Below are 12951 nucleotides of genomic sequence, written 5' to 3'. Positions count from 1 at the left end.
GAAATACACTGGATTTATTTGATTAAAAAAATAATTAAATCTTTAATAAAGTCAATTTACATTCATTCATCAGGGGTTGCCACCAAAGGATGAACCGGCAACTTAACCAGCATATGTTTTATACAGTGGAAGCCATTCCAGCTGCAACCCAGTACTGGGAAATATCCACACACACACTCATTCACACTCATACACTACGGACAATTTAGCCAACCCAATTCACCTATACCAAATGTCTTTGGACTGTGGGGGAAACCGGAGCACCCGGAGGAAACCCATACCAACACCGGGAGAACATGCAAACTCCACACAGAAATGCCAACTGACCCAGCCGGGACTCAAACCACTAACCACTGAGCTACAGTGTCACCCTTGAATTCATATATTTTTTATTACATAGAAAAAAAGTTATTTGAAATGGTAATGATATGTTGCTTGTTAGCTTTTAAAACAAATAAAAGCAGCATCTGTAATTTAGGTAAAAAAGGTATTCTTATAGTAATTTTCATAGACGGTGGTATCTGTTTTTGGTTAATATATTCATTTATTCCTTTTTCTTTTCAGCTTAGTCCCTTTATTAATCCAGGGGTCGCCACAGCGGAATGAACCGCCAACTTATCCAGCACATTTAACGCAGCGGATGCCCTTCCAGCTGCAACCCATCTCTGGGAAACGTCCACAAACACTCACCCACAGTCATTCACCTGTACCGCATGTCTTTGGACTGTGGGGGAAACCGGAGCAATCAAAAATAATTATTAAAAGCTAAAATAAGTAAGTGAGTAATGTGTATTTATATAGCACATTTACCATGTATGGATATACACCCAAAGCACTTCACAATCATGAGAGGGGGGTCTTCGCACTCCACCACCAGTGTGCAGCATGGATGATGAGACAGCAGCCACAGAACAACAGTACCAGTGCGCTCACTAGAAACCAACTATAGGCTCACTACAAACCAACTATAGGTGGAGTCGAGAGACAGTTATAGAGCTAATTTGGTGGATGGGAATGATTGGGAGGCCATGATGGGTAAGATAAGATGGAGGAATTTTGGCCAGAACACCGGAGTTACAGCCCCACTCTTTATGAGAAGTGCCATGGGATTTTTAATGACCACAGAGAATTAGTATTTAACTTTTAGCTTAACATTTAACTTTTCATCCAAATGTCAGAGCTCACTGACAGTATGATATCCCCTTCACTATACTAGGACATTAGGTCTCATACAGACCGCAGGTTGAGCGCCCACTGCTGGCCTCACTAACACCACTTCCAACAGCAACCTAGTTTTCCCCATGCAGTCTCTTATCCAGGTAATAACCAGGCTCAGCCCTGCTTAGCTTCAGTGAGTGACCTGTCTTGGGCTGCAGAGTCATATAGCTGTGGCTATATTATTGTGAAATATTACACTCTGACATTTTTTTTTTTAAATTGCAGTAATATTTCACAATTATACAGTTTTACTTTTTTGTCATACAGTTTAAACACATGTAGCCTTTAAAATCCTTTTAGAATTGGACAAATGTCAAAGATTATAAATAATATGTTCACACTTTACAATAATAACATGTATTATAATAATAATAATAATAATAATAATAACAATAACACATAAAATAATAATAATAATAATAATAATAATAATAATACAATAATAACAATTTAACAATATCTAACATGAACTAATAGGATTTTATTGTAAAGTGCTACCTGATACGTTTATATATACTACTGTTTAAATGCCAGGAGTACATTTTTTAAATATTTTTAAAAGATGTCTTATCTGCATCAAGGCTACAATTAAAAAGTTCAGATGCAAAAGCCTCTAAATGCCATTTGAAATTTTCTTCTAAAATGGGCAAGCTCCTGTGTGTATGTTCAGTAAATCCACTTTTCTGACAAAAAAAAAGGTTCCTTGCATTGGCTTTAAAGGGAAATAGCTGCACAAAAATATTGGAGGCTGAGAAAAATACTAATTTTTGAAGAAAAATTACAGATGGCACTTTTTTGCATTTGAACTCTTCAATTCTTAATTTATCATGATCTGCATTATTGTCATAAAAAATAATCATATAAAAACAACAACAACAACAATCATTTGCTGAATAAAAGGTTAAAAAATTAAAAAGAAATTTATTTTAAAGAACTTAGGTCTGAACTTATGAAATAATTCATATAGAATATTATATATTATTATATACTATATAGAATTCATACTGTTATTGCTGCCACTCCACATACTGTATCATTGTGACCACTGAATATCAAATATCCTACTGCTTGTAATTTGTCATGATTTTGTTGCTTTGTACAGCACTTTGCTTTCATCAGGGACAGAAATGTGTAGTTGGTTGCAGAATTTTTATGTTTCGCTTCTTGTTAAGCAAAACCTCCTTACAAAAGCAAGTTGGAATACTTATGTCTGTTTGGCAGTGCATAAATTAGCAGCATAACGACAACAGCAGGCTCGGGTTTGTACCTTCACACCGACAGCATTTCTGTTATGTAACAGACCAGCAGCTCTGAGGAGAAAATGCTGTGCTTTCTGTACTACTACAGCGATTATTTACCTTTAGTGGCATAGGCCTCTGCGATCATGGAGAGTCTGTAGACTGGAGCTCCCACCAGCTGCATCTCATCCAGATTCACACGGCTGTACTGATTCAGCGCTTCCCTGTAATCCGCCTCCACGTAGCACAGCTTAGCCATGATCAGACTGGCCTCCTGCATGTATTCAGGCTGCCAGAGAAAGAGACACAATAATGACCCATTATTATTGACAGGACGCTTATATAAATCAAATACAATGCAAGGGAAGTCATCTGCTCAGCCTACTCACTGCATGTGGATTAATATCTTTCACTTTATAAAAATGGAAAGAACTAGACACTATCTGATGGGTTCTAATAGAAACTTTCAGAAAATATGGGGTTCTCTCCTTAAATATATGGAAATGTATACCCCCTGAATGCTGGATGATAGTTTCTATTTTGCATTATTTGCTACTGTGTGACAGCTATTGTGACCAGGCTTTTAATTTGGTTTGTAAACAATTGTTCTGGTTGACACAAGTTCTTTTATGTATTTTTATTTTTTTCTAAACATTTTTAAATATATTTGGGGGTCAATATTTGTCACAATCTTTTGGGGGCCTTGTTTACTTTCCTACGCTCTCTACATGTCAAAATGTAAAATAATAATGTAAAATGTGTGATTTGTGCATTTATGGAAAATTCTATAAATAAAGTTAGGAGGAAAATAAATAAATCAATCAAATACAGCTCAATTAATGCCTCACACTGTCAGAAAAAAACAAACAAACATTAAAACGCTGCTAGAAAAACTAGGGTGATCACCAGCATACAAACCAAATGTGGGACAATAACTAAGTTCCAAGTTATCAACACTAAAATAACCTGATATATATATATTATAATAAATAAATAAATAAAACAAATATTAATTATTATTAATATTATTAATTATATTTACTTTGTAAAAAATAATTTGTTATTTAGTGCCGTCTAGAACACACCAATTCACCACGATGCAACAAGACTTTTTTTTTTCAAACATGTCATTTCATTTCAACAGCACTTGATCCAGTCTCTCCTTTTTTGATGATATTGAAAAGCTAAGTAGCTTTTACTTTACCAAAATATCTGTAAATGCTTCATTTTGTTTTCTGACAGGCAACACAGGGAATCACCCGCTCCACGTTTTAATTGACAGTCACAGCTTGTTAGCGAACATGTTTACTCTTATCTTAGTAACCACTATATAGGATTATTTATTTTAATGACTTTGTATTTGTGTGAAGTAGGTTTCTTCTAACAAAGCTCTTTGGAAAAATTATGCAGCAAAAATAAACGCTTTTGAAATAAAGTTAAGACACTTAAACACTTAAAAAACAACAGACTGATGAAAATGCATTGCACTCTCTTACTATGTGCCAGCAGCAAGCAGGAAAAGGGGTGAAAAGTGCGGTGCTTGGTCACCCTGTTCATGACACTGCAGACTGCACTGACAACAAACAATATTTGCTTTCAAATGGTCAGACTGAGATTTAATTAGCACATCAAATAATTAATAATCAACTGGGCTTTATCTAAAATAGCACACTCATAATTAAATAAGTTAATATTTTAAATAAATCCTGTTTTATTAATCATAAACTGCGCCAGACTTTCTTTAGACATTTCTGTGTAGAAGAATAAATAAATTGGATTTGCATGAAATGATTTTGAGAGCATAGGGGCTGAAAACTTATCTTAATAAATAAATAAATAAAAGTCAATAAAAAAGTATTTTATTTAAGGTTTACAATGCAAATTATTTAGAACCAGTTGTTTGATAAAAGTTACAGCAGGTCTCATATAATAAATCTACTGTAAGAAATAAAAAATATTACTGTACAAATCATATTAATCATCCAACCATTTTCATATTATTTAATTAATTACTGAAATTAATTTAGAACTTTGAGTAAATATCGATTTACACACATTGCCATAAGTAAATAAATAAATTGAAATATGGGCTTAAGAGTTTTCTGTGGATTTTTTTGGCTGCAGATCCTATGTGGTCCTAGTCATAAGCAGTATGTACTGTGAAGTGTGAAAGTGTAGCATTAACGTAACGTGCAGACATACTTCCACTTCCATGCTGTCATTATCATGTGACCTTCTAGCATCAGTTGTGTTTGTTCACTGCCATTGACTGGCCCTTAAAGGACTTTAAAGTGTCCATTAAATGCACACTGGAGTATCTTGAACACTTCATTTGAATCCTAACAAAGGGTTTCTGCAGGTTTCACCTGTTAAATTTAAGACTTGTGAAGACATTTTAAGACCATTATGAATAAAATTTTGAAGTTGTACAGGCAAAACACTAAGGATTTTTAAAAAATATTTTAGTTGCAAAAGATTTTCTCTTGCCCGATCAAAAAATTATCATAATTGAACACATTTAATAATACAAGACCAATAATAATCATAATTTAGTAATAAAAAAATAGGTCTGGTCAGTTTCCTTAGTAGTAAATTTATGGAGATTGGGTAAGAATACATGAGCAACGGAAAATTCAGACCTGTTAAAAAGATTTAAGACCTTCAAGATAATTTTTCAGTAGATTTAAGACTTTTTAATGCTTAGACTTTAGTTTTTGAGATTGATGTTGTGAAATTTATGTTGTGATGAGGCCGTCTAATATAGTTCCATCTAATATCGTAACTACTATTTGATGAATTGTTTTTTCTAATTTAAACATTACTTTAAATATTAATTACATGTCAATGTTAAAAATTATTGAAGACTTGATACAGAATGTGCCTTTGTATTCCACCCCACTGTTTTTCCATTGTTCCTTTCAGTACATATTAGCTAGACAAACATGTCTGACAGCTGCACAGCGTCCCATGCCTAACAAAGTGTTGTCAACATGAATTCAACAAGACAAATGCATCCTCATTTTTCTTTTTGGTTTCATTTGAAAGGTATTTTCATGAAACATGACACTGATGCAGCAAAAAGAAGTGATAATCCAGACTATTCAGGCTTGCCTTTAAATTTCCCCGATCTAGTGCAGCCGTCAAATGTTTCCGAACTTCCTGGAGTCGTGGTCGGGGCCCACGTGGACTTGACCCCTGCTTGATGGGGTTTTCCTTGAGGTACTGCTGGAGTTTGGCCTCCCCCAGCAGGAGTTCCCCAAGATCATCTGCAAGAGAAGATACAGATGAATTCAAATCAACTCAAGCCGAAGAGGTAGCAATCACACACCAGGGCTATACTCTGGAGATTGGTTTCATGACATTTTTACCATCAGAACTTTATATTTTGTTAAGTGACAGCCAGCAAAAGCTTAAGCACATTTATATTAAAGCATCAAATACAAAATAAGGGCAGAATTTTTACTTTTGTGTTTAACAATTTGTGCACGGCAAGGTTAAAACACAAACAGTGTTAGAGAGCAGTGCCGTATGAGAAAACAGTTTTACATAAACGTCCAAATACAATGCAGTCTTTCACCTGAACACATTCTTATAAGTCTTACCACACACAGCTTTGAGAACAATCACGTGTGGTTTAATCAGCATGAGTTCTTGCGTTATTTATCAGTTTGTATGAGACTCATTCATAACTTTTATTAATATTATAAATATTACACATACCTAAACTCTAAACAGGATAAACTGTAAAGATTAACAATGTAATACACAGTTGTATGAATGTGTTTTAACGTCAAGCCAGACTTTAGAACAGTCTCCTATAACTCGCATGTCTTTTGCTGTGCACATTTCTACTACACTATATAGCCAAAGGTTTGGAGTCATCTGCCTTTATGTGCAGACGAAATTTAAAGAGATTCATACCTTAACCAGTAGGGTTTACTATGGAGTTGGCCCACTCTTTGTTTGCAGCTATCACAGACTTTCAACAAAGTTTAATAGTGTGTTTATGTAAAATTTGGAGCATTCTTTGAGAAGAACATTTTCTGAGGTTGGGCACTGGTGTTGGATGAGAAGGCATTGCTCAATATAGAAGGCCCATTATAATTCATCCCAAATGTGTTTTATCAGGTTGAGATCTGAACTCTATGCAGGCCAGTGAAATTCTTCTACACCAAACTGTCATCCATGTCTGTATGGATGTTGCTTTGTTCATTTTGGATCAGTCGGGAGCATGAAATTACCCTAAATGTCTTGGTATGCACATCATGAATTTGCCCAGCATGATGGGATCCTGGATTAACATCTATGATGATCCTGGAAAGTCATTTAGTTTGAAAATGTAATCCATACCAATTCCCTACCCCTAAACCCAACCATAACTGTAAATTATGCCAAAATCAAAGGGCAATAATAAGTGGATAATAATCAGGTAGAAGTGCATAAACCTAACCATAAGCCTAAACGTACCATAAGCGTATGCTTTGAGTGTGATTGGCTTATTGGTATGTTGTTCCAGGATCAACATAGATGTTAAGTCAGGAACATGTCCTACTTGCTAAAATCTGGTTGGCGGTCTTTGGTATGCTGAAGCATTAAAGGTTCCTTTCACTGTAACTAAAAGGTCAAAGCCAACACCATAATTCCCTATTCATCAAACTATACATTTGGCAGTCACAATGCAGTCAGGCAAGTAGTGTTTTCCTGGCAACTGCCAAACCCAGACTCATCCATGAGAATACCAGAGAAGTGTGATTCGTCACTCTAGAGAAAATGTCTCAGCTGCTTTGGAGTCCAGTGGCGTTGTGCTTTACACCACTGCAGTACACACTTTGCATTAAATGTAAGGCTTGGACGTGACTGCTCAGCCATGAAAACCTGTCTACGCACTGTTCTTGAGCTAAACTAAGGTCTGTAGCTATTAGTTTTTCAGAAAGCTGTCAATTTCTTACACGTTGCCAAATAATTCATTCATTCACTCATTTTCCTTCGGCTTAGCCCTTTAATCATCAGGGGTCATCACAGCAGAATAAAGCGTCAACTTATCCAGCATATGTTTTACACAGCGGATGCCCTTCCACCTAGTGGTACTGCAAGCCAGTACTGGGAAACATCCAAACACAAAACGGACAATTTAGTTTCCTCAATTCACCTGGAGTGCATTTCTTTGGACTGTGGAGGAAACTGGAGCACCCAGAGGAAACTCAGGGTGGGAGAACATGCAAACTCCACACAGAAATGACAGAAATGACAACTGACTCAGCCGGGTCAAAGCCTTGTTTTTATATATTTAGAATCAGAGCTTGTTTTAATTTCCTGCTTTACTGTGTTTTTAATGTATGTTTTGTAATTGTTTATATTTTAGTAGAGGCATGGGACGATAACCGTTTTCAAGGTACACCCCAGTTTGAAAAAGTCAAAGTTTTAAAGCCACCCTAATTTTTTATAATATTCCTACGGTATGTGTAAGATTTTTTATATACATTTTTTTTTTTTTTTTTAGGACAACTACATCTCCAGCAGAAAAGATATTCAAAGATGCCGTTTTAAATTGTAAAGAAATCTGTTTTTGAAACTAATGAAGACAGCAGAAGTCAATGACTCATTTGAATTATTTAGCCTGACATGTTTACTGTCCCAAAATATTCTAAACGTTCTCAAATTAAATATATTGTGTTCAAAATGAAAGAAGTTGATGTTTTTTACTCAGACATTTAAAACAAATATATTTTAGAGCAGTAATCACAATATCGTGAAGCCGTGATATTTTTATTCAAGGTTAACATACCGTCAGAATCTTATATCGGCCCATGCCTATTTAGTACATTAACGTAAACTAAGTGAAAATTAGAACTGTTAATTTGGCAACTAGAAAGTTCATATCCCTCACATATTTATATCTTAACAACTTAGATCATTTGTAAAAAAAAATTATATAATAATAATAATCAAATATTAATTATACTCAAGTCAGATATTCATTTTAATATATTTTACAGTGTTTATGTTATTGTAGTGTATGTTCATTTGCACAAACATGTGTCAATGCTATACAGTAGGTCCTGTGCTTATAAATATATATTTTCAAATGCTTCTAGTTTTAAGTGATCTCTGATAATATTTTGTATGGTCCTTATCTACTCCATTTCCACTTCTTTCTTTATCCTTTTCTTTATCTGTTTGTTAATGTTGTTGATTTTTTTAAAAGTGTGAAAATGCAACAATCAATTATTTAACTATCTATCTGAATCACTGTTTTCAGCAATGATAACACAGAAAACACTAATAAAACCACAACACATCCTCTCAAGAAAATAAACCAAACAGCAACTCTGTATAACTTTATAGAGTTGACAAAAATGTGAATGATTATCACTTGTGAAGATGAATGGACACAGCTATGAGCAATCAGGAAGTGTGCTGGGCAGATAAACGGGATGCTACTTAAAGGACATCAATATCGCAGCCCCGTCAACCTAAGATTAAAGTATTCATTGAGTGAAACATTACACATGTAGAAAAATGTCCATGAATGAATCAGACTGATCTGCCATCAGGCCTGAGACACACACAGAGAGAGAGAGAGACAGACTGTCCGAGCTAACGCGTTAGCCATGAGAAAATAAAGATAAATCACTCTCACCGTTGGAGATGAGTTTCGCCGACAGCTGCCGCACGAGCTCTGGTATTTTGTCCCATTGTCCCTCAGATCTACAGCGCTCTATTTCAGTCTCTAATCGCGACCCGGACTTTCTGGCTGTCATCTTTCCACCACCTCCTGACCAAAACACGACCAGAGCCGCAGCACAGAAACATCAAAGACCTGGAGAGGACGACAAAAACATGAACGGGAATACGCTTCCGGGCCACGAAACTGAACGCTGATTGGATAGATTCCTGTCAGGTGATCTTTTTAACTATAAAACATGGTTTTGATTTGCTTTTTTATATTTACTTCTTTTTATATTATTTGTTTTGACTGGGCAATCATAGCATACAGTAGTTATTATTTCTGAATAATGAGTTCTGCAAATGATCTAGTGTCAGGAGGAGACGAAGCTGTGAAAATGTTTGGGAATAAATGCAAAAAAAAAAAAAAAAAATCAAAAATAACTACAAATAAATACTAAATAATTAAACAAATTAAATGAAAAAATAAACAAGCTAGGATTTTATTAAGATGAATAAATATATAAACATCAGCATAGCAAATTATCAATTGAAAAGTAATTAAATTAATTAACTTAATAATAAGCAAATACAATGATTGTATGATTTGCAATAATAAAAAAAATAACAAAAATCAGAATACAGATTAAAACAAAATAATACATTGGTAATATTAAGAAGTAATTTGATATATTGCTTAAAAATTAACAATAATACATTTTATACATGCGTAAATAAATAACAATACATTGCAAACGTATAAAATGAATAAATAAACAAAGGAATATATACTATTATTAAATATTTTATTAAAATAAAAACTGTAAAAACTGAATCATTGATGTGAATCATTGATGTGCAATCAGCTACAATCATTTAAAAATGTCTAACAACTTTTATTAAACCTCAACAAATAACAAACTGCATTCACATTTACCATGAATGTTACGTAAAGTAATATATAATAATGATATTAATAATATTTATTATTATTTCTACTCATTTCTTTAAAAAAGTAACTAACAAAGTAATCGATAAATATCGAAAAAAATATCTTCAATATTTTAATAAAAAACTAAAAAACTAAAACATATCTGAGACTCACTGTTCTGCTTATGGGATGCCTATTTGTCAGCAAACAATTAGGATATGTGTATATAAGTAATTAGCCTTACTGTATTGAAGTAGTTTAATTCATACACGTTTATTTTGTTGATTTTTATTAGTTACCTAAACGCAGCTCTTTCCCTCTCATAAAGCGTCCCTTCCAGGTTTTTGTAGTTCACCAGCCAGCAGAGCGCACTGTACTGTGACCGCCGGTGCTGTAGGAGGCGCTACAACCAACAGCCCCCTGAGTCTGACATTCACAGAATCGGTCTGCTTGCGGCATGCTGGCCGTGGATTTGAAGACGAAATTATGTAAGTAATTTATTGTGCTTCTCAGTAATATTATATAAACTAGTGATGCTCATCTCTAGATATATGTTCTTAGGAATACATTGGTTGTGTATCGCCTGAACAGTTTTACTCGCTTACTCGCTTTTTACCTGCATAGTTGTGTATGATGTACTCTAGGATTCATTTAAACGTGTTACAATGCTAATGCGACTTATTAGATATTTAAAACGGAGGTTAGATCATGCTATCTTTAAACTTTGCTTGTTAATCTGTTTAATATGCTGTTGATTTGATGTCTTTGCCATTTAATGTCAAGGTCAGAATTATCTTTTAGCAGTTCACGAGTAAGTTAATAAGTCTACATTTGATAGGTTCACGTGTGTATTGTTTATGGGTTTAAAGACATCAGCACGAATAACAAAATCTACTGTTTAAGACTGAGTAGGCATTCCCAAGAATATACATAGACATAAGTGCATTGTGAATGTCATTTTAAAGGGATGGTTCATCCTCCCCCATCCACCATAGAGGTAAAGTTGGTTTTATATTCACACATTCGTTCATTTAGCAGTCTATATATTGTTTACTATGTTACTTTGAATATTCGATCGGAATTAGCATGGAAGTATGATTTGAAAACAACATTAACACTGTTTATTTGACTGTGAACAATGTTGTACTTTGATAGTCATTTGCTGCTAATATGATTTACCTATTTAGAATTTCCAAAGAATACTTTTTATGAAAGATATTATTAAGGGGAATGTCTGAATATCCGAATATAAAACCAACTTTACCTCTATCCATCCACCCATTGTATTTACATCATGCAATACATTGATTTTCATCTCATTTGTATTTAATGGCAATTTAGATATTTAAATTTTAGAATTAGTAAAATGGTGTTAAAACTAATCCACATTTCTGATGAATATTGTTCATCAAGCAGTACATAAGGAAACAGAATATGAAATTTCTAATAAGTCCATCGTTCCTTAAAGAAAGACACCATAATTAATATTAATAAACGTATATTATGATTCAGTTGCTAAAACTGACTATTGGCTCCCATGATGGCATTTTTAAATAAAAATAAAAAAACACTTTTTATTTGTATTCTAATCATAAGTGCACTAATCTTTGTTTTGTTTTGGGGCAGTTTTATAGTTATGCTCTGCATTCAAATGCAATATCTTCTTTATATTTTAATGGAAAAACAGTATGTGAGCAGAGTGGTATTTTTGAGTTCATAACATCAGCCAAAACAGCCATCAGCCCTGTAGTAAATTTGAAGTGCTAATATTAACATGACTGATAGAATTAAGTCATCAGTCCTCCGATTAAAAAAAAAAAAGACAGCAAAATTTATAAATGTATATTTTTATTGGAATTAAATTATACTTGACTTATCACTCACTTGAAACAAAAACACCTTTTTTATCATAGACTTATTATTCACAGCTCATATTTATCAAGGGTGCCAAATTTAAGTGAATGGCTGTTTATGATCTATATATATTTCCAGCAAAATGTGTGCCAATAGATATAACATAAAACACATTGTTCACAAAATTCCTGTAATAATTATTGTTTCCTTTGTATCACCATATTATATATATATATATATATACATATATATATATATATATATATATATATATATATATATATATATATATATATATATATATATATATATATATTAAATGTGCAATTTTGTAATGTCTGTTGTGTCATCTGAACTGCTTGTGGTATTTTCCACAGCTTTACTCTCGTAGCCCTTCACTAGCTTGAGAATGTTCTTGACTCTAGCACTGTTGCGGAAGGGGATTCCAGGAAAGCAGTGGATTGGGAAGTATCGACGACCACGACCTGTTACCTGGCAGATAAAGCGGAATGTGATCAAACGGCTAGAACAAGAAGCAGAGAATGAATACTGGATCAGCCGGCCATTCATGACGCTGGAACAGGAGCGAGGCCACGCAGCACAGAGGCGAGAGTGGATGTGGCAGCAAATCAAAGCTGAGCGACAAGCCAAGTTTCCTGAACACAAATACATCGCAGACCAACTGAACCACCTAAGGGTCACCAAGACCTGGCCCAGCTAACCAGAACATCACAGACTGATGGATATCTGATGGATGGAGATGAAATCATACTAGTTTTTGTCTTTGATATTTGCTCTGTTGTACATCTGTGTGTTTCTGTTTATAAATGATTTCTAATCATCACATTTGGCACCTCCTCTGTTTGTGATATAATATTTTGTGTTTATGGTGTATTCTGAAGATCAAAACCTACAGTTTTTTGAAATCTGTTTGTCACTACTTATTTGAAGTTATTTTACAGCGTTAAATGAGCAGATTTATAAGCACTCCTAACAAAAAAGATAATGTGGAGAAACTGGTCCAAAGTACACTTTAGTGATGGA

At 34.0% G+C, this 12951-nt stretch overlaps 2 protein-coding genes across 6 annotated transcripts in view; one reads left to right on the top strand and one right to left on the bottom strand.

Moving 5' to 3' along the window:
• ttc7b (tetratricopeptide repeat domain 7B) overlaps positions 1-9278 on the bottom strand; it is a 79772-nt gene extending 70494 nt beyond the window's left edge. For 4 of the 5 annotated variants that reach the window (XR_012392804.1, XM_009293100.5, XM_021467208.3 and 1 more), the window contains exons 1-3: positions 9097-9278; positions 5568-5722; positions 2577-2745 (exon numbers count right to left, since the gene is read on the bottom strand). Coding sequence is in view for 4 of the 5 variants with exons in the window: in XM_009293100.5 (XP_009291375.2) it covers positions 2577-2745; positions 5568-5722; positions 9097-9217 (445 nt within the window). In the remaining variant the exon portion in view is untranslated. 5 annotated transcript variants of the gene reach the window in all.
• Positions 9279-10505: 1227 nt separating this feature from the next.
• Positions 10506-12751, top strand: mrpl57 (mitochondrial ribosomal protein L57). The gene is given in 2 exon segments (NM_200775.1): positions 10506-10541; positions 12285-12751. A coding segment is annotated over 1 exon segment (312 nt). The 5' UTR covers positions 10506-10541; positions 12285-12316; the 3' UTR covers positions 12629-12751.
• Positions 12752-12951: the final 200 nt, after the last annotated feature.

This window comes from Danio rerio, chromosome 17 (assembly GCF_049306965.1).
Source record: "Danio rerio strain Tuebingen ecotype United States chromosome 17, GRCz12tu, whole genome shotgun sequence".
Taxonomy (NCBI): domain Eukaryota; kingdom Metazoa; phylum Chordata; class Actinopteri; order Cypriniformes; family Danionidae; genus Danio; species Danio rerio.
This window is presented reverse-complemented; position numbering and strand designations above follow the sequence as displayed.